General features: G+C 51.1%; 2 protein-coding genes across 3 annotated transcripts in view; one reads left to right on the top strand and one right to left on the bottom strand.

The window, feature by feature from the left end:
- bop1 (BOP1 ribosomal biogenesis factor) overlaps positions 1-6,364 on the bottom strand; it is a 14,534-nt gene extending 8,170 nt beyond the window's left edge. The window contains exons 1-8 of the mRNA XM_030064041.1: positions 6,238-6,364; positions 5,955-6,125; positions 4,814-5,029; positions 4,619-4,705; positions 4,166-4,320; positions 3,012-3,129; positions 2,387-2,488; positions 1,880-2,092 (exon numbers count right to left, since the gene is read on the bottom strand). Of these exons, the coding sequence (XP_029919901.1) occupies positions 1,880-2,092; positions 2,387-2,488; positions 3,012-3,129; positions 4,166-4,320; positions 4,619-4,705; positions 4,814-5,029; positions 5,955-6,047 (984 nt within the window). The 5' untranslated portion in view covers positions 6,048-6,125; positions 6,238-6,364. The remainder of the gene's footprint in view (positions 1-1,879; positions 2,093-2,386; positions 2,489-3,011; positions 3,130-4,165; positions 4,321-4,618; positions 4,706-4,813; positions 5,030-5,954; positions 6,126-6,237) is intronic.
- A 100-nt stretch (positions 6,365-6,464) lies between these two features.
- hsf1 (heat shock transcription factor 1) lies at positions 6,465-20,222 on the top strand. Of its 2 annotated transcripts, XM_030064042.1 has the most exons (15): positions 6,465-6,714; positions 6,820-6,993; positions 8,552-8,660; positions 8,892-9,028; positions 9,587-9,711; positions 10,628-10,703; positions 13,444-13,505; positions 13,852-13,948; positions 14,065-14,183; positions 15,317-15,504; positions 16,719-16,854; positions 17,562-17,667; positions 17,738-17,791; positions 19,416-19,470; positions 19,578-20,222. In XM_030064042.1, the coding sequence occupies exons 2-15, from the start codon at positions 6,865-6,867 to the stop codon at positions 19,763-19,765; spliced, it is 1,581 nt and encodes a 526-aa protein (XP_029919902.1). In that variant the 5' UTR covers positions 6,465-6,714; positions 6,820-6,864; the 3' UTR covers positions 19,766-20,222. The 2 variants fall into 2 exon arrangements, with proteins under 2 accessions (XP_029919902.1, XP_029919903.1); XM_030064043.1 differs by lacking the exons at positions 9,587-9,711; positions 10,628-10,703.
- The last annotated feature ends 713 nt before the right edge of the window (positions 20,223-20,935 follow it).

Below are 20,935 nucleotides of genomic sequence, written 5' to 3' on the forward strand. Positions count from 1 at the left end.
ACGGGACGGGCCTTCACAGTGTTGGGACGGGACGGGCCTTCACAGTGTTGGGACGGGACGGGACGGGCCTTCACAGTGTTGGGACGGGACGGGACGGGCCTTCAGAGTGTTGGGACGGGACGGGACGGGACGGGCCTTCAGAGTGTTGGGACGGGACGGGCCTTCAGAGTGTTGGGACGGGACGGGCCTTCAGAGTGTTGGGACGGGACGGGACGGGCCTTCAGAGTGTTGGGACGGGACGGGCCTTCAGAGTGTTGGGACGGGACGGGCCTTCAGAGTGTTGGGACGGGACGGGCCCTCAGAGTGTTGGGACGGGACGGGACGGGCCCTCAGAGTGTTGGGACGGGACGGGACGGGCCTTCAGAGTGTTGGGACGGGACGGGACGGGACGGGCCTTCAGAGTGTTGGGACGGGACGGGACGGGCCTTCACAGTGTTGGGACGGGACGGGCCTTCAGAGTGTTGGGACGGGACGGGCCTTCAGAGTGTTGGGACGGGACGGGACGGGCCTTCAGAGTGTTGGGACGGGACGGGACGGGCCTTCAGAGTGTTGGGACGGGACGGGACGGGACGGGCCTTCAGAGTGTTGGGACGGGACGGGACGGGACGGGCCTTCAGAGTGTTGGGACGGGACGGGCCTTCAGAGTGTTGGGACGGGACGGGACGGGCCTTCAGAGTGTTGGGACGGGACGGGACGGGCCTTCAGAGTGTTGGGACGGGACGGGCCTTCAGAGTGTTGGGACGGGACGGGACGGGCCTTCAGAGTGTTGGGACGGGACGGGCCTTCAGCAGTGTTGGGGACGGGACGGGCCTTCAGAGTGTTGGGACGGGACGGGCCTTCAGAGTGTTGGGACGGGACGGGACGGGCCTTCAGAGTGTCGGGACGGGACGGGACGGGCCTTCACAGTGTTGGGACGGGACGGGACGGGACGGCCTTCAGATGTGTTGGGACGGGACGGGACGGGACGGGACGGGCCTTCACAGTGTTGGGGCGGGACGGGCCTTCAGAGTGTTGGGACGGGACGGGACGGGACGGGACGGGACGGGCCTTCAGAGTGTTGGGGACGGGACGGGACGGGCCTTCAGAGTGTTGGGACGGGACGGGACGGGCCTTCAGAGTGTTGGGACGGGACGGGCCTTCAGATGCCGACTGAAGGAGGCGGAGCCTGAACTGGGACACAGCTCAGATCTGAGCGCGCTCACAGAAAAAGGGCGGAGTTTGCTGCATGCGACCAATCACAGACAAGGAAAAATCCACCTGAGCTGCATACTTTATGACGGAGGAGCAGACAATAATCTGAAATAAATACGAGGAATATAAATCCATCATCCAGGCAAAAAGCAACACAGCTGCAGCTGCAAGGAATGCTGGGAAAAACCCTCTGACTGTGTCAATGCATAAATTAGTGGGATTATAATCTGAGTTCCCCACCATGACGGTGGGGAAGATGCAGACCTGACCCTGACCCACCTGAGGAGGAGGCAAGGAGCCTAAATATCAAAACATCACCGCATGTGGTCGCTTGACCTCTGACCTCCAGCTCTCTGAATGCAGACCCCCCCCCCCCCCCCCCCCCCCCCCCGTGTACAGCTCTAATATTGACACTCTGTCAGCTTCTGGAACGCCACGCCACAGGAAGTGAGGGTTCGGGACAGGAAGTGAGGGGTCGGGGACAGGAAGTGAGGGTTCGGGACAGGAAGTGAGGGCTCGGGGACAGGAAGTGAGGGCTCGGGGACAGGAAGTGAGGGGTCGGGGACAGGAAGTGAGGGTTCGGGGACAGGAAGTGAGGGTTCGGGGACAGGAAGTGAGGGTTCGGGGACAGGAAGTGAGGGTTCGGGGACAGGAAGTGAGGGTTCGGGGACAGGAAGTCATCACTTACCTCCTCCTCGTTGAACAGGAACTCCGGCGGGGGGTTGTAGGACTCCTGGTGACCAGGAAGTGGGATTTTGGGGGCGGGGAGGTGCATCTTGTGCCTCGCCAGGATGGACGAGTCCTCGCTCGCCCACAGGTCGTAGTAGCGCCCCCTGCTGTCGTCCTCCACCCGCCGAGGCTTAATCCAACCCATCTTTATAGCATGGACCAGCTTGGACACCTGAGAGACAGACAGTCAGACAGACAGGTAGGGAGACAGCTGTGAGTGTGTGTGTGGGCCTGCGTGTGTGTGTGTGTTTGTGTGTGTGTGTGTGTGTGTGTGTCTGGGCCTGTGTGTGTGTGTGTGTGTGTGTCTGGGCCTGGGCCTGTGTGGGCCTGTGTGTGTGTCTGTGTGTGTGTGTGTGTGTGTGTGTGTGTCTGGGCCTGGGCCTGTGTGGGCCTGTGTGTGTGTCTGTGTGTGTGTGTGTGTGTGTGTGTGTCTGTGTGTGTCTGTGTGTGTGTGTGTGTGTCCTACCTTCTCCTTCTCGATCAGTGAAGGGATGAAACTCCGTTTGTCTGCAGGCCTGTTGGTGACAGGATGAAGCATCACGTCCCGACTGAAATACTCCACCGTGGGCTGAGAGACAGACAGGCAGAGAGAGACAGGCAGAGAGGGAGACAGGTGGAGAGACAGACAGGCAGAGAGACAGACAGGCGGAGAGACAGACAGGTGGAGAGACAGACAGGCAAAGAGACAGACAGGCAGAGAGACAGACAGGCGGAGAGACAGACAGGCAGACAGACAGACAGGCAGAGACAGACAGGCAGACAGACAGAGACAGACAGGCAGACAGACAGAGACAGACAGGCAGACAGGCAGACAGACAGACAGGCAGACAGACAGACAGGCAGACAGACAGACAGGCGGAGAGAGAGACAGGGAACAGTCTGGTAAATGTTTATCTTCATGTGTTCGTATAGAAATTATTGTCTTTATATGTCGACTCTTTGATGCAGGTTGACTCTGCAGCTCCGCACTGGCCCCGCCTCCCCGCTGAGGCCCCGCCTCCCCGCTGAGGCCCCGCCTCCCCGCTGAGGCCCCGCCTCCCCGCTGGCCCCGCCCCCTGCCCAAAGCGTGCGTCTTCATGATGAAACCAAACCTGATACTCGTTGAAGTCGACGTCTCCGAAGCGTCCGCTCTGCAGCCGCCGCACCAACGCCACCTGCTCCTCCGACAGCGTGATGTCACTTCCTGTCTGCTTGTCGTGCACCGTACGCCTGCACACAGACAGGGGAGCACACAGACAGGTGAGCACACAGACAGGTGAGCACACAGACAGGTGAGCACACAGACAGGTGAGCACAGGGACAGACAGGTGAGCACACAGACAGGTGAGCACAGAGACAGACAGGTGAGCACACAGACAGACAGGTGAGCACACAGAGACAGACAGGTGAGCACACAGACAGACAGGTGAGCACACAGAGACAGACAGGTGAGCACACAGACAGACAGGTCAACACAAAGAGACAGACAGGTGAGCACACAGACAGGTGAGCACAGAGACAGACAGGTGAGCACACAGACAGACAGGTGAGCACACAGACAGACAGGTGAGCACACAGACAGGGGAGCACACAGACAGGTGAGCACACAGAGACAGACAGGTGAGCACACAGACAGGTGAGCACACAGACAGGTGAGCACACAGAGACAGACAGGTGAGCACACAGACAGGTGAGCACACAGAGACAGACAGGTGAGCACACAGACAGGCCAGCACACAGACAGGTGAGCACACAGACAGGATAGCACACAGACAGGTCAACAGACTGAGACAGACAGGCTGACAGACAGACAGGTGAGCACACAGAGACAGACAGGTGAGCACACAGACAGGTGATCACACAGAGACAGACAGGTGAGCACACAGACAGGTGAGCAGACAGACAGACAGACAGGCTGTCAGACAGAGACAGACAGGTGGACAGACAGACAGGCTGTCAGACAGACAGGTGGACAGACAGACAGGTGGACAGACAGACAGGCTGTCAGACAGACAGGTGGACAGACAGACAGGTGGACAGACAGAGACAGACAGGTGGACAGACAGACAGGCTGTCAGACAGACAGGTGGACAGACAGACAGGTGGACAGACAGAGACAGACAGGTGGACAGACAGACAGGCTGTCAGACAGACAGGTGGACAGACAGACAGGTGGACAGACAGACAGGCTGTCAGACAGACAGGTGGACAGACAGACAGGTGGACAGACAGAGACAGACAGGTGGACAGACAGACAGGTTCTCACCAGTAATCCGGGTTCTCCATCTTGTCCAGGAAGTGGTCGAGCTCGTCCTGGCTCCTGATTGGCTTGTAGATCTTCCTGCCGTCCAGGTCGTATCCCAGGTGAGGGAAGTCTCTGTACCACTCCATGGGAACGTTCCCCACCGTGTTCCTGATGTCCTGCACCGCACAGAGAACCTCACAGAACCTCACAGAACCTCACAACAGACAGTGTGTGTGTGTGTGCGTGTGTGTGTGTGTGTGTGAGTGTGTGTGAGTGTGAGTGAGAGAGAGACTGTGTGTGTGTGTGTGTGTACATGTGTGTGTGTGTGTGTGTGTGTGTGTGTGTGTGTGTGTGCGTGCGTGTTCCCCCCGAGACAATAAAGTCTAATAAAGTCGGTTGTGTGTGTCAGGGAAGTGGTCCGTCAGGTTCCACTGGGTTCTGTGGAGAACAGGAGGGTTCTGCACGTGAACTCACCTCCTCGTCTGATGTGTCGTTTTCATACTCGTCCTCCTTCTCTCCTCCTTCCTCCTCCTGCTCCTTCAGGACGGAGGGCGCCCCCTGCTGGAGAACAACAACAAGGTTCTGTTACACCGCCGGGTTCCACGCAGGGAACCTCCTGCTGTTAACACGCATCTCCTGCCGTTTCCACAGGAAGCCCCGCCCCTCTACCTGAGCTGTCTCTTCCTCATCGCCACTCTTCACGTCCCCCTCCTCCTCCTCCTCCCTCCTCCTCCTCCTCCTCCTCACTGTCACTCCCAGAATCCTCCAGGCCGGAGAACACGCTGTCCTCGCTGTCGGACAGATCCTCCTCCCCCCCCTCCTCCCCCCTCCCTCCCCCCCCTCCTCCTCCTCCTCAGCGGGCTGTTTGCTGCTGAAGCTGAAGATCTGCGGGAGAGACCACACACACACACACACACACACACACACACACACACACACACACACACACACACACGTCCTGTTCAGGTGTGCGGGCCGTTTCCTCCGGCAGCCAATCAGGAGCCGGGCGGCCGAGCGGTTAGCAAGAACCACACAGGAACCCAACATTCAGCAGAACCTGCACTGGCAGCCCAGGGTTGAGGGTTCGAATCCCAGCTCGGGCCACTGGCTGCAGGTCATCCTCCCTCTGTCTGTCTGTCTCACACACACACACACACACACACACACACACACAGTCTCTCTCTCACTCACTCACACACACACACACACACACACACACACACACACACACTCACACAGTCTCTCTCTCACTCACACACACACACACACTCACACACACACACACAGTCTCTCTCTCACTCACACTCACACACACACACACACACACACACACTCACACAGTCTCTCTCTCTCACACACACACACACACACACACACACACACTCACACAGTCTCTCTCTCACTCACACACACACACACACTCACACACACACACACAGTCTCTCTCTCACTCACACTCACACACACACACACTCACACAGTCTCTCTCTCACTCACACACACACACACACACACACACACACACACAGTCTCTCTCTCACACACACACACACACACACACACACACACACACACACACACACACACAGTCTCTCTCTCACACACACACACACACACACACACACACACACGAGCTGCGGAGTAAAACTTGACTTCACTTTAAGTTACTTTACGGCTCGTTGCTCTGCTCGGTGTGTGATGTGATGCTAGGTTAGCGGTTAGCCTCTATGCTAGCAGCAGCTAGCCGCCTGCCTCCTCCTCCTCCTCCTCCTCCTCCTCCTCCTCCTGTGAGAACAGAGGAGCTCCTCACCTCTTCCTCCTGCTCCTCCTCTCCGCTCCTCTTCCTCACACTCTTCTCCTTGGCTTTGCTCATGTTCTCCCTCTGCTCCTCTTTCCTCCGCATGGCTTCCTCTCCTCTTCACGCGACACCACGTGGGCAGCTGTCGCGTCACAGATCACGTTGACGTCATCAGGAGCCGATCTGTGGCAACAGAATTTTTAAAATTTGTATTTATTTTTATAATTATTATTTGTTCTTGTATTAATTGATTGTGTTTTTGGATAGATTTTTTTTTTTTTTTAAAGTAAAGTACTTGAGAAAAACTCCGTGGCTCCTTCATGAGCACGCGCCCAGTTCACACATTAACTACCACATGCGCCGCTCAGGAAAGAATATTTTTGTTTTTTATTCACATTTGTTCTCCATTTCAACCGGATGAAACACAGCCCGAACCGACTGGTTTTGTTTATTTATTTATTTATTTGTTTATTTATTTATTTTGATGTATTTATTTGGTTAGTGTCGCGTTTCCTGACGTCATCAACAGGCGTCAGCCAACTACGCAGTTGGTAGATTTCATAGATTTGGTGGAAATTTCCGCTCCAAACAGTCGAAGCCCGGCGGCAGAGAGCGGCTCCGCTGCGGCTTCCCTTCAGCCGGAGGCGGGTTCAGGGTTCCGGGTTCCGGGTTCCGGCTCCGCGCCTCGTCTCATCCCGGCGCTTCGGTTTGTGTCGCAGCGGCTTGTTTGTTGTTTCCGAGGCTCATGGCGCTAGCAGCGAGCTAGCAGCGAGCTAGCAGCGAGCTAGCAGCGAGCTAGCAGCGAGCTAGCAGCGAGCTAGCAGCGAGCTAGCAGCGAGCTAGCAGCGAGCTAGCAGCGAGCTAGCAGGACTCCGCTCTCCGCTCTCCGCTCTCCGCTCTCTCTCCGCTTCTTGTCTCGCTGATGGAGCTCCAGGCCGGAGGACCGGCCGGAGCCTCGCTGCTCGGCGGCAGCAACGTGCCGGCCTTCCTCACCAAGCTGTGGACCCTGGTGGAGGACCCGGACACCGACCCGCTGATCTGCTGGAGCCCGGTGAGCCGCAGCTAGCCGCTAGCATGTTAGCCCGCAGCTAGCCGCTAGCATGTTAGCCCGCAGCTAGCCGCTAGCATGTTAGCCCGCAGCTAGCCGCTAGCATGTTAGCCCGCAGCTAGCCGCTAGCATGTTAGCCCGTTAGAACGGATTACAGAAATAAAACCCGTCAGGATTTAGAGGCAGAGGGTTAGGGTTAGCAGAGGGTTAGGGTTAGGAGAGGAGTCAGTAGGTGGGTTAGTTGGGTTAGTTGGGTTAGTTGTGTCTGGTTAGGGTTAGGGTTAGGGTTAGCAGAGGGTTAGGGTTAGGGTTAGCAGAGGTTAGGGTTAGGGTTAGGGTTAGGGTTAGGAGAGGAGTCAGTAGGTGGGTTAGGGGTTAGTTGGGTTAGTTGGGTTAGTTGTGTCTGGTTAGGGTTAGGGTTAGGGTTAGCAGAGGGTTAGGGTTAGGAGAGGAGTCAGTAGGTGGGTTAGGGGTTAGTTGGGTTAGTTGGGTTAGTTGTGTCTGGTTAGGGTTAGGGTTAGGGTTAGCAGAGGGTTAGGGTTAGGGTTAGGAGAGGAGTCAGTAGGTGGGTTAGGGGTTAGTTTGGTTAGTTGGGTTAGTTGTGTCTGGCTATCCGGTGTTTATTGCTGAATGAATATTAGGAAGGGAGACAGGTGCTCACCGCCTCTCCGGTGTTTTATGCTGAATGAATATTAGGAAGGGAGACAGGTGGTCACCGCCTCTCCGGTGTTTTATGCTGAATGAAGATTAGGAAGGGAGACAGGTGCTCACCGCCTCTCAGGTGTTTTATGCTGAATGAATATTAGGAAGGGAGACAGGTGCTCACCGCCTCTCAGGTGTTTTATGCTGAATGAAGATTAGGAAGGGAGACAGGTGGTCACCGCCTCTCAGGTGTTTTATGCTGAATGAAGATTAGGAAGGGAGACAGGTGCTCACCGCCTCTCAGGTGTTTTATGCTGAATGAAGATTAGGAAGGGAGACAGGTGGTCACCGCCTCTCCGGTGTTTTATGCTGAATGAATATTAGGAAGGGAGACAGGTGCTCACCGCCTCTCAGGTGTTTTATGCTGAATGAAGATTAGGAAGGGAGACAGGTGGTCACCGCCTCTCCGGTGTTTTATGCTGAATGAAGATTAGGAAGGGAGACAGGTGCTCACCGCCTCTCCGGTGTTTTATGTTGCTGGGAAAATCTCAGTAAACTTCTAACAACTCGTGTTTTTGTTCAAGTTTCTCACCAAAAGCATCAGGTTGACATCAGAAACACCAGCAGCTGTTTGTGTTGCTCCTTCAGAATCAGCCAAACATTTCATATGGAGCAGAACGTGTGTGTGTGTGTGTGTGTGTGTGTGTGTGTGTGTGTGTGTGTGTGTGTGTGTGTGTGTATCTCAGCATAACAAACATTAATCTGTCATAGTACCAGATTCAGGTGGAAACACAGTGAAGCAGGAAGCTGCCAGGCTGCGTGTGCACATGCACACCACATGCTCATGTGTGTGTGTGTGTGTGTGTGTGTGTGTGTGTGTGTGTGTGTGTGTGTGTGTGTGTGTGTGTTGTCTGTGCAGAATGGAACCAGCTTCCATGTGTTCGACCAGGGCCGGTTCTCCAAAGAAGTTCTTCCCAAGTTCTTCAAACACAACAACATGGCCAGCTTCATCCGCCAGCTCAACATGTGTAAGTGTGTGTGTGTGTGTGTGTGTGTGTGTGTGTGTGAGAGAGAGAGAGAGAGAGAGAGAGAGAGAGAGAGAGAGAGAGAGAGAGAGATTTAAAAAATATTTGGTTTGATCAAATGTCAGTTAGTCAGTATTAACCAATCACAGAGCTTTTCTAGCTGAACGTGGGCGGGTCAGAGGTCACATGGTATAGCTTGTTTGTTTGTTTGTTTGTTTGTTTGTTTGTTTGCAGACGGGTTCCGTAAGGTGGTACACATCGAGCACGGAGGTCTGGTGAAACCAGAGAGAGACGACACCGAGTTCCAGCACCCGTTCTTCATCCGAGGACAGGAACACCTGCTGGAGAACATCAAACGCAAAGTCACCAGTGTAAGTAGAACCTTCATAAATGTGAGTAGAACTTCCCCTAACAAATCAACACACACCTCAATCTCACACACCGCGCCCATCGATCAGCCATTGATCATAATCCGCTGATGAACGTCCTAAATCTGTTCTTGTTGATCATGTGATCACCTTTTGATGTGTCTGATCAATAAGTAAAACATTGAGTTTTCTGAAAAGTTCATGTCTGCATGAGCAGGTCGTCCACCTGCCCAGAGAACACACACGTTCTTTAGAGCAGAACAATCTGTTCCATGCAGTGTTCTGCTCTGTCGTCTATTTTGGGGGATTTTTTGTTTGCCCACTCTTAACTGGCCCAGTCCTTTATCCCATCCCAGTCCTGTAACGGCATGCGCTGTGTTGTGATTGGTGCAGGTCTCCTTGGTAACGGCATGCACTGTGTTGTGATTGGTGCAGGTCTCCTTGGTAACGGCATGCGCTGTGTTGTGATTGGTGCAGGTCTCCTTGGTAACGGCATGCGCTGTGTTGTGATTGGTGCAGGTCTCCTTGGTAACGGCATGCGCTGTGTTGTGATTGGTGCAGGTCTCCTCGGTGAGGCAGGAGGAAGTGAAGATCTCGTCAGAGGAAGTGTCCAAGATCCTGAACGACGTTCAGGTGATGAAGGGAAAACAGGAAACCATCGACGCCAAAATCATCGCCATGAGGCAGTGAGTCACATCAGATTAAGTTACATGACATCGGCCCAGATTAGATTAGATTCTGCCGTGTGATGCTCGCTGCGGGGTTGAGCTCAGTCTCATGTGTTTTTATTGTAGGTCAAAAGTCAATTTGAGACGTGAAAATGTTCAGAGTGTCAAAATGTAAAATCTGCAGAATGGAAGGTGGTAGAGAACCCAAAGAGAACCCACAGAGAACCCAAAGACCTCCAGGTGGACTTGGGTTGCGAGTCACCAGGAGGTTCGGTTCCACATTAAACCAAAGCTGCAGTAGATCAGATCATTTGGTCCGATCAGACCAGATTATGTTTAATTAGATGACATCAGATCAGGAGAGATTTAATTGCATTAAATTGTTTGATGTCAAATTAGATCTTTCAAGATGACAGATTACTTCAGATTACCTTAGAATAGATCATATTATAATATGTGACATCGCATTAGTTGCAGATTAGATTAGACTAGACCACAGATAGTTGTGCGATGTTCTCCTCCATACCAGTGTTTGACTCGCCAGCGCCTCCCTGTGGGGAGAACAGGCGCTGCACCGGGACAGTTCTGCAACACGAGGGAAGAAAAGCTGAAAAATGTTTTGAAGAAAGAACAACACATGTCTGTTCATGATGCAGACTCTGTTCTAGGCCTCGCAGTGCATTCTGGGAGCTGCGTAGTGATATGGTGGCAGTTCTAGGTCAGAAAGTAGTTCTGCCACTTTGGAAGCAAGAGGAAAGAGTGCATCAGGTTCAGTGATCAGTCAAAGCTAGAAAACTCTTCAGATCAGGTCATCTGACATGAAACCTTTGATGCTGTGGTGAATTATGTTATTGCAGCGTACTGACTGTGTGTGTGTGTGTGTGTGTGTGTGTGTGTGTGTGTGTGTGTGTGTGTGTGTGTGTGTGTGTGTCAGTGAGAACGAGGCTCTGTGGAGGGAGGTGGCCAGCCTCAGGCAGAAACATGTCCAGCAGCAGAAACTTGTCAACAAGGTAAAACGTGAGCAGAGGGCTGTCCTCTGAAGGCTCAGCATCCCCAGGCTGTGTGTTCACTATCAGGCTCAACCAAACCTAAAGCTCCAATTAAAGTTAAGTGGTATCACGACGGTGGTTCTCATCAAGGTTTGTTCAGTCCAGCTGTCAGCTTTGTGCTCTGTGCGCATTCACAGAAAAGGGGGCGTTTTGGCCTCATGTGATTCTACTTCCGTGAAAAATGGAGCGTTGACGGGCTGCATATTTCACACAAGAGGAGCAGCTTGTCCTCATGGAAAGCTATGAAAATTTTAAAAATAAAATTAACGCTAAGAGCAACACTGTGGCCGTAAATAAGGTGAGAGAGGAGAGCTGGCAGAAAACTGCTGACCGAGTGAATGTATGTCAACACTGACTCATTATATTCTATATATCCATTCAGTATTATGAATTTTAGTTTAGAAATATGTAACTTCAGTAGCTTTATGGGAGTGTTGCCTAGGAATTGTAGGTAAAGCCTGAGGTGAAGTCAGGTGACTGAAGGTGTGTGTGGGTGAGTGTCGGACGGAGCAGGCGGTGGTTACCATGGTTACATGACAATTTTGACCACTATTTCCGCTGCTTAGAGCTCCTTGTCAGTAGTTTCAGATAATTGTTCGTTACATTTGAAGTTTAACTAGAATTATGGAGCCATTTCTGTTCATGTTTGTTTGCTCCTTTTTTGTTAAATCTTTTTTTCTAAATGGGAATAAGTGGCGTTTGGAGTGCGTTTGAATCACCACGGTCTGCTCCCGTCCAATCAGCACCTTCGGATGCCGTGACAGTCACCGTTATTATATAAAGGGTTTCCTTAAAAAAGTAGGCTGCTATAACAAAGTCTGTGATACAGCTGAATATTTCTAACAAACGTGAAGTCTGTGCACCACTAACAGTATACCTGCATTGTGCAGGTATACTGTTAGCGCCACGCACACCGTTTGTCCTCCTGTGAGCGCACACCTTCTCTCCGTGGCATTCCTGACACTTGGCTCAACAGGTGAGCAAATGAAGTGTAGCGTATTCCCTCAGATGAACATCTGTACCGCTCATGGAGGATATCGTCAGGAAGTGCCAGCAGATCTGCGCGATCCCTAAATCCTCTTTGTCTCCGTAATGAGCCTCGGACAGTCCGGGCTCCCAGCTCCACCGGATCAGCAGTGAACGGTGACGCCATCTCCAGAAGAGTTAAATGGCGAGAGAGCGCCGCTTTTACAGCCGGGCGGTTAAACTGAGCTCATCACCTGGTCGGGACCAGGTGATCAGGATCAGAATACTTTATTGATCCCCAGGGGGAAATTACTTTTTGTTACAATAAGGTGATGAGCTAAGCATACGTTACCATGGTGACCTAGCATACGTTACCATGGTGATCTAGCTGGGTTAACAGAGAGCCACCTTGGTGATACAGCCTGGCTTTAGACTCCACACACCTGCTGACCCCCTACACCTGCTTCCCAGCACAGCCCTCTGCTCTGACAGCTGTTTTTAGAGAATCCACTAATGAATGAAACCCATCACAGGAAATACAGCTGATGCTAAAAAACAAACTAATCAATATTCTAGAATATTATATCTTAGCTAAATTATTTTTGGCTCCATATCTTGTTTTTTATCATGTTTTTGCATTTTAATATAATAAATTGTTTGTGAAATGTTTTGTTTACTGTTTTCTGTCAAACATTCTTGTGTCGTCTAACAGTACTCAATAATTTATACTAACGTAATAATATCATTATAAAATATAACTGTGATATAATTATAAAATATAGTTATAATATAATACTGTAATTATAAAATATAAAATAATTAATCTAATATAATTCATCAGCCTGTCTGTTCTCTCCACCCTGACCCCTGTGATGTCATCACATGATCTGACCCCCCGTCTCTCTCTCTCCCCCTGTCTCTCTCTGTCTGTCTCTCCCCTGTCTCTCTCTCTCTCTCTCCCCCTGTCTCTCTCTGCCTGTCTCTCTGCCTGTCTCTCTGCCTGTCTCTCCCCTGTCTCTCTCTCTCTCTCTCCCCCTGTCTCTCTCTGCCTGTCTCTGTCTGTCTCTCCCTGTCTCTCTCTCTCTCTCTCCCCCTGTTTCTCCCCCTCCTGTCTCCCTCTCTCTCTCTCTCTCTCTCCCTCTGTCTCTCTGTCTCTCTCTCTCTCTCTCCCTCCTGTCTCTCTGTCTGTCTCTCCCTCCTGTCTCTCTGCCTCTCTCTCCCTCGTCTCTCTCTCTCTCTCTCTCTCTCTCTCCGTCTCTCTCTCTCTCTCCCTCCTGTCTCTCTGTCTGTCTCTCCCCCGTCTCTCTCTCTCTCTCTCTCTCTCTCTCTCTCCCTGTCTCTCTCTCTCTCTCTCCCTCCTGTCTCTCCCCCGTCTCTCTCTCTGTCTCTCTCTCTCCCCTCCTGTCTCTCTGTCTCTCTCCCTCCTGTCTCTCTGTCTCTCTCTCTCTCTCTCTCTCTCCCTCCTGTCTCTCTGCCTCTCTCTCCCTCGTCTCTCTCTCTCTCTCTCCCTCCTGTCTCTCTGTCTGTCTCTCCCCCGTCTCTCTCTCTCTCTCTCCCTCCTGTCTCTCCCCCTGTCTCTCTCTCTCTCTCTCTCTCTCTCTCTCTCTCTCTCTCTCTCCCTCCTGTCTCTCTGTCTCTCTCTCTCTCTCTCCCTCCTGTCTCTCTGTCTGTCTCTCCCCCGTCTCTCTCTCTCTCTCTCTCCCTCCTGTCTCTCTGCCTGTCTCTCTCTCTGCAGCTGATCCAGTTCCTGGTGTCTCTGGTCCAGTCCAACAGAGTTCTGGGAATGAAGAGGAAGATGTGAGTTGTGTCTGTAACTCAGGTTTCTAACTTCCTGCTCGCTGTTGATTCGCTGTTGATTCGCTGTTGATTCGCTGTTGATTCGCTGTTGATTCGCTGTTGATTCGCTGTTGAGTCGCTGTTGATTCGCTGTTGATTCGCTGTTGATTCGCTGTTCTGCCGGCGTGTTGAACAAAAACACGTTTCACTGAATCGACATCAAACTAAAATAACCCAACAGATTTTATACATTTTGCTTGGTAATTTGGGATTATTGACGATATGTGTGTCTTGGCGCCGCGCGGCGTCCTGCCTGAGGCTGGCGCGCTGACGGACACACACACTGACACTGTTTGTGTGTCTGCAGCCCCCTGATGCTGAATGACTCAAGCTCCGCCCACTCGCTGCCCAAATACAGTCGCCCGTTTCCCCTGGAGCACCTGCAGGCCTCCCCGGCCATATCGGTGAGTTACCTGAGGGGTCAAGGGTCAGGGTCAGAGGTCACCTGAGCAATGGAGATTCTACTGTGGCTTCTGACTCGCGTGTGTGTGTGTGTGTGTGTGTGTGTGTGTGTTTTCAGGCCTCAGCCAGCATGTACTCAGCTGACACTCCTCTGAAGTCTGGACCAATCATCTCTGACATCACAGAGCTGGCCACGCCCACAGCTATAGAGATCAGCAGCGACTGGACGGATGCAGGGTGACGAATCACCATGAACATCCAAACATGCCAACAGCCAATCAGATTAGAGCATACAGATCACATTAAATCACCTGTGTACCATCCACAGCATCACATGTCAGAGTTAAGGAGTGCCTGTCTGATTTCTGATGGCTAATTTATGCAGTTTACCTTGCGCCCCTGTTACCTGCACGCACAGCTTCCTGCTCACCTGCCGGACGACGTGTTTCACTTCCGGCTCCAAACTGCAGATCGAACCTCCTGATGTTTCGTCAGCAGGACGTCTGAAGTGTGAAAACATACAACACATGTTTTTCATTAAACCAGTTCACTGTGTTACCTGGCGGTGCTGCAGTGCATTCTGGGTGTTCTAACATTTGAGTCAAGGGGAACCACGGCCCTTTAGCTGGCTGAGCTCCAACCTGCCTACTAACGTACTGCAACCGTATGTACTACACACTTGCAGTACGTACTACATACGGTTGCAGTACGTACTCCAACAGTATGGAGTACGTACTGCTTACTCAGCAGACTGTATCCCAGAATGCATTTCACACGGACCGGCGTGGCACTGGGACTTTAACCCGGGCTCTAAAGGCTGATAAACTTCTCATTCCAACACTTTAAACGTGTCACTTTAATAGATTAGATTATCAACATGTGATCGGTTTATCCAAATATCGCCTGTCTGGAAATTTGCTCTGATGTTTTCAGGGACGCCAAGCAGCTCTCCAGCTGGCCACGCTACAAAATAAGCACACTTCCTGTTGTTTACAAAATAAAAGCTTTATTCACAAATAACTTGAATACATTGTAACCGAGAGTGGTGCTTTTATTTTGAAGGCAGGATGTGTGTCGCTGCTGCCAGGATGTTCATGTGACGTGAGCGGCTTCAGGTCACAGCATCACAGCTCTGATACACACATCTGAACGCCGCCGCCATAAAACACACACGCTGGAATTTAGGAAAAATTTATCAATTCAAATACAATTTTATCAATCATCACTTATCAACCATGTTTTATAGAATTTTGGCACAACTTTTGTTGCTTCTGCCTCAAAGTGGCGACGTCTTCCTGACATATGTCAGTGACATCATCAAGGTGCGCGAGTGTCACTAACAGGCCACGCCCTATTGTTTCCTGCTGCAGAGAAATCCCATTGGTCCATGTCAAGGAGGAACCGTCCAGTCCTGAGGTGGAGGAGGTGTGCCCTGTTCTGGAGGGAGGGGCCACGCCTGTAGACACGCCCCTTTCTCCCACAACATTCATCAACTCCATCCTGCAGGAACATGAGACAAACCCCTCCCACAACACATCTACAGCCAGTCCTCTACCAGGTAGGACACTAGCTCCGCCCACAACCTTCCAGGCAGGCGAGTGTAGGTAATGGGAAGTTCCGGTTCACCTCGGTAGTCCAAAAGAACCCTTAGAACCAGAACCAGAGTTTTGTTAATTTCTCCGGAAATGTATCGCTGTGTGTTTTTCCTGTGAAGCCTGTAGCTACTTTGGAGATGCAGGTTCTAGTAAATGTGGTGCTAGAACCTCTCAGGACCGATGTTTCCTCCAGACAGAGTCCAGACCTGCTGAGGCCACAGTCACTGATCCACTTTTTCAGTATTTGGGTTGGGCTCTGCTTTCTGTAGTCATGGCAACGGTGTTGCCCAAGGGGAGTGCGATTTCCTGCTGAGAAGTTTAACCCACAGTTCCCATGACGCCTGATCCGGTCTCTGTGGTCCCAGTTCTACTGCTGTGGTGCTGGTCCTCAGTCTGGTTCCTGGTCCGATGGTGGTTTGAAGTCTGCCTCTGGTCCTGGTCCCAGGACAGGCTCTGGTCTGAGTTTGATTTGATTTGATTTGATTTATTTATTTGCAGAGGGACAACGCAAGTTAATGAACAAACACCATATATGATCACAAGAGTACAGAAATACTGTTGTAAACAAACCAACAATTTCCTCCTGTAGTCCCTGGTAAGATGTTCCCTGAAAGTAAAAAGGTACAAATCTAAAAACATAGTCCATATATCTAAGTAAGATAACATGACACATCTCACTCTCAAGTTACAATAGGGCCTAGGCTAATACAGTACAATACAGCAGTACTAGACAATATGACATTTAACCTGTGGAGCCTGTCAGTCACTATAATAAGTTGGAGGTTTTACTGAAGCCCAACTCAAAATACATGTTGATGGAGGCCCACACTATCAGCCTTAAAACTAAGTTAAAAGTATGCCACGTAAGTTTAGGAGTGTGCACACATCTGATTGGATAACAGCCATTCTTTTAGATGCATTTTGCAGTGCATCTGGATCCTGGTCAGGTTCTGGTTCCGGTCCCAGGACAGGTTCTGGTCCTAGGTCTCTGATCCTGTATAACAGAAACCCAGTGTTCCAGAAAGGTTTTGTTTCTGTTCTTCTGGAGAGGAGACTCCCAGGTGGAGCGTAATAATTTTTGGTTAGAGGTTGGTAGTTTGATTCCCAGTTGGGGGGTTGATGGAAAGCGTTAAATGTCCTCTCTGTTGATGACTCGTTGTCTGTCCGTCTCTTGTAGTCAGTCCCATCTTTGCTTTGGACGCCTCCACCACAGGGCCCATCCCACCAGCCCCGGCCAGCCAATCGCATCCCGCTGCGAACCCAAACCCCGCCCCCAGCCCCCACAGGTGTCTGAGTGTGGCGTGTATCGACAGGTGAGTCTGCTGAGCTTTACACATCCTCCCATGCCCCTTTTCCACCAAAAAGACCCTGGTGCTAGAGCCGGTGCTGAACTGGTTCCAACAAAGAACCGGTTTGTTTTTCCACCGGCCAACAGCCACGTCAGAGCCACGTCATGACATCATCGTGAAACGTGATGATGTGGGTGTGGCTGTGCGAGACGCTCGCTCAGAATCACAACAGCAAACATGGACGACAAATGGCCGAGCCACCGTAGCGATGCAAACACTGCTTGTGTCTTTACAAGCCTGCACTGAGATCCAGAGGAGAAAAACGCAATTATCGCTTCCTACCCGTCGTATTCGTGGTCAGAACCAACGACGAACACGTTTAGCTTTACGTTTATAGCGTTCGCTGCTCCCGTTTGGGTCTGTAGCCCCGCCCACCAATGACGTGGTGGATCGCGTCATCGGTTCTTTCTCTAGCTCCTGTTTAGCCGCTGCTCCAAGTTGGTGCTCGCCTGGAACCGGTTTGGAACCAGTTTGGCCGGAGCTTGGGCGGTGGGAAAGTCAGGCACCGGCTCCAAACCAGCCCTGGAACCTCTTTGGTGGGAAAGGGTTGATTGTTCTCTTCTTCTGTGGTGTCACTCCTCACACCGTCAGCATCAGTGTGTTTGCAAGAAATGTAAGACAGCGGTGTCAGTCTGTCTCTCACCTGTCTGTCTCTCTCACCTGTCTGTCAGGTCGGAGCTGTCTGATCATGTGGAGACCATCGACAGCAGTCTGGAGAACCTGCAGAACATTCTGAACTCTCAGAATCTCAGCTTTGACTCCTCCCCCCTGTTTGAGGTGAGTGTGTGTGAGTGTGTGTGAGTGTGTGTGAGTAAGAGATAATAACTGTGTTTGTGTGTGTGTTCAGTTTTTCAGCTCCTCTTGTCCCAGTGGGGAATTTGACCTGGACAGCCTGGATACTGTGAGTCATACACCACACACACACACACACACACACACACACACACACACACACACACACACATCATGATTTCCAAACCTAAAGCTCTTCAGTGTTTCTCGATCTTCGTGTTTGTTGGTTGTTTTTTTCTCTGGATGAGGAACCGGCTGATCCGAGTCTTCAGACCTGCACGCCGGATGATGTCACCAAGATCAGAGTAAATACAGCAGCTCTCTGTTGGCACGGTGCCATGTGTTGACTCAAAGACGGGATTTATAATCTATAATCACAATCTGAAGGAACATGTTTCAATCTCTCGTGTCCAACAGCGGCTGGGTTTGCAAATCATGATTTTATTACTGACACATTTAAAAATGTGAAGTTAGAACGAGGGCAGCCACAAACGATTTTTCTGATAATCGACACAACACCGATTATTTTTGCGATTCCTCGATTAATCGGATCAAAGGTAAATTGCAGATTATTGCGCCAGCATGCAGCTTCTATTGTTTTACCATGATTCACTTCCTTCCATCTTAAAGTGTTTAAGTTATGTGCTAACCAAAAATAAAGACAATAAAGACGGTAATTCAATTGAACTTTTAATGAACTTTGCAATATTAACATTAAATAAAAACAGTTGCATCAAAAATAAATACTTGTAAACATACCGTATTGACCCTCTTTTTCAAGACCCTTTTTTTTTTTTGGAAAAATAGGCTTCTTTTTATATGGACAAAATCTTGTTTGAATAAAAAAGCCACCGGTCGGCATCAGGTGAGCCGGCCGCAGCACCACCTGGTGCCGCGCCCACCCGGTCAGGTCTGCCGGATCAGACAGGTGCGCGGTGCACACAGACTGCCATATATACCTTTCATCATAAATCTACTTTTGTTCATATGTGGCTGCAGCAGCACGACAGACAGCGACACGGACAACATGGTTGATTATTGACGGCGCAATGCGGCCATTCGCCGGTAATCGCAGCATCATGCAAGCCTACCTGCTGGTTTACATATGCAGGTACAATACAGGTGTGTTTGCTTAGACCCCCAATATTAGGCGAAGGCGTTTTTTCAGGGCATTTTCAATGGAAAAAATATCGTCTTATATTCAGATCACTCAGGTTCACTCAGCTAACTAGCCAACTAGCTTACCGAGATGACGGTCCCTCTTGGTCGTCCTCTTCGGCAGCCAACATGCTTTCGTTTCAGATGCTGGTGCATGGCCGTCGTGCTGCCATGATATTCCAGCTCTGCCTTGCAGATTTTGCATTTCACAGTCTTCCTGTTAATATTTTGGGTAAAATGCTCCCAAACTGTGGAGCTCTGCTGCCGGCTCGCCATAGTCGCCGCTGAGTTCGATGAGCGCTACTGCGCATGTGCGTCAAGGACAGAAGGCAAACATGACAGCAGAAGGTACAGCTGCAGTTTCGAGCGAAAAACAAAGCTTTAAAAAAAAAAAAAAAAAAACAATTATGTCGATTACTAAATTTGTTGCCGGCTATTTTCGGCATCGTCGCAATTAATCGATTAATCGTGGCAGCCCTAGTTAGAACACAGCACGTGTGTACAGTGTGTGTGTATGTATATATAGTGTGTGTGTGTGTGTGTGAGTGTGTGTAAACCTGTCTCTCTCCCTCCAGCTGCTCTCCTCAGAGACCAAAACGTCCGACAACAGCAACAACTCCACTAGCGCAGGTAAACAGCTGATTTCAGATTTGTCAGATCAAAAATCAGATCTGATCAGATCAATGTTTCCAATCAGTTACCTGCTTGAATAACGACGCTCGTCTGTGATTGGTCAGGGAGGCAGCTGGTGCAGTACACGGCCACGCCCATGGCGGCGTCTGACCTGGGCGAGGCCGACCTGCCCGCCCTGCTGGAGCTGGAGGGCGAGTCGTACTTCAGCACCGACCCCCCCTCTGACCCCGCCGCCGCCCTGCTCGCCGCGGCAGGCGTCCCGACCCAGACCCACCTGGACTCTGATCTCTGACCTCTCACCTGCCCCGTGGACTTCCAGGCTGATCTCTGACCTCCAGACTTCCTGTGGTAGACCAGCTTCTCCAAGGAGCTGTAAACGAAGGCGGGGCTGCGATCTGCTCTGCACTGTAAGGATCAGCAGACCACATCGATCACAGAACACCAAGACTACCTGAACACCTGGGCTCCTGAGCTGCTGAACACCTGGGCTCCTGAGCTGCTGAACACCTGGGCTCCTGAGCTGCTGAACACCTGGGCTCCTGGGCTCCTGGGCTCCTGAACACCTGGGCTCCTGGGCTCCTGAACACCTGGGCTCCTGAGCTGCTGAACACCTGGGCTCCTGAGCTGCTGAACACCTGGGCTCCTGGGCTCCTGGGCTCCTGAACACCTGGGCTCCTGAGCTGCTGAACACCTGGGCTCCTGGGCTCCTGAATGGACACCAACCTTTTATTTCTAGCATGATCTGCTGGAAGCCTCCATCATGGCAGCTCAGTTCCAGTGTTCCTGTGTGGTGCTCCAGAGTAAGACGTCACTGAGACTTCTTCTGACATGCCTCGGTGACTGTTGCTATGGTAACCAGCGTTCATCACGCTGCCATCAACAGAACCCCATGGCTCTAATTTGAACTGTGACATCATCACAGTGAGGTCACATCACCAGACCGTGATTGGTCACAATGTTCCTTCGGCCCATCGGAGGTCAGGTGTTCACATGAAGTTAGAGTTCAGAGGTCAGATTTTGGAATCAGACTCTGATTTTTGTGAAAATGTTTTTAAATTGTTTTTTCACATCACAAGAAAACATGTCAGAGTCAGGAAGCAGCAGCAGAGTCGATTATATGGACACAGCATTTCCCTTCACTTCCCTAAAACACACTTCCTGTTGGCGTCTGAGTGGAAACACAAACGTTCAGAGGATGAACTCAGGACCTGTTGATGCCGTCATTATTACAGATTATTGATTATTGAGATCTGGTCGCCCTGACCTGCCTCATCACATCCTCTGCACTTTGTGTTTTAAAGATGCTCTCTGTCAGTATTTGCTTCTACATGTTTGTTGGATGTGGATTGGATTTTAATTTTGTAATCAAATTTCTAATTTTTAGTCTCGGCTGTTTGGAAGCTCAGCTGCCGAGTCTTTCAGAGTCTCGAGTCATAAGTTTGACTCGAGACCTGATCTGAAG

Source organism: Myripristis murdjan, chromosome 11, assembly GCF_902150065.1.
Source record: "Myripristis murdjan chromosome 11, fMyrMur1.1, whole genome shotgun sequence".
NCBI lineage: Eukaryota > Metazoa > Chordata > Actinopteri > Holocentriformes > Holocentridae > Myripristis > Myripristis murdjan.

Coding starts and splice junctions, on each gene's coding strand:
- hsf1 (XM_030064042.1), top strand. CDS start 6,865: ATGGAGCTCCAGGCCGGAGGACCGGCCGGAGCCTCGCTGCTCGGCGGC. Junction 13,506..13,851: donor CTGGGAATGAAGAGGAAGAT/GTGAGTTGTGTC, acceptor GTGTGTCTGCAG/CCCCCTGATGCTGAATGACT. Junction 19,471..19,577: donor CAACAACTCCACTAGCGCAG/GTAAACAGCTGA, acceptor GTGATTGGTCAG/GGAGGCAGCTGGTGCAGTAC.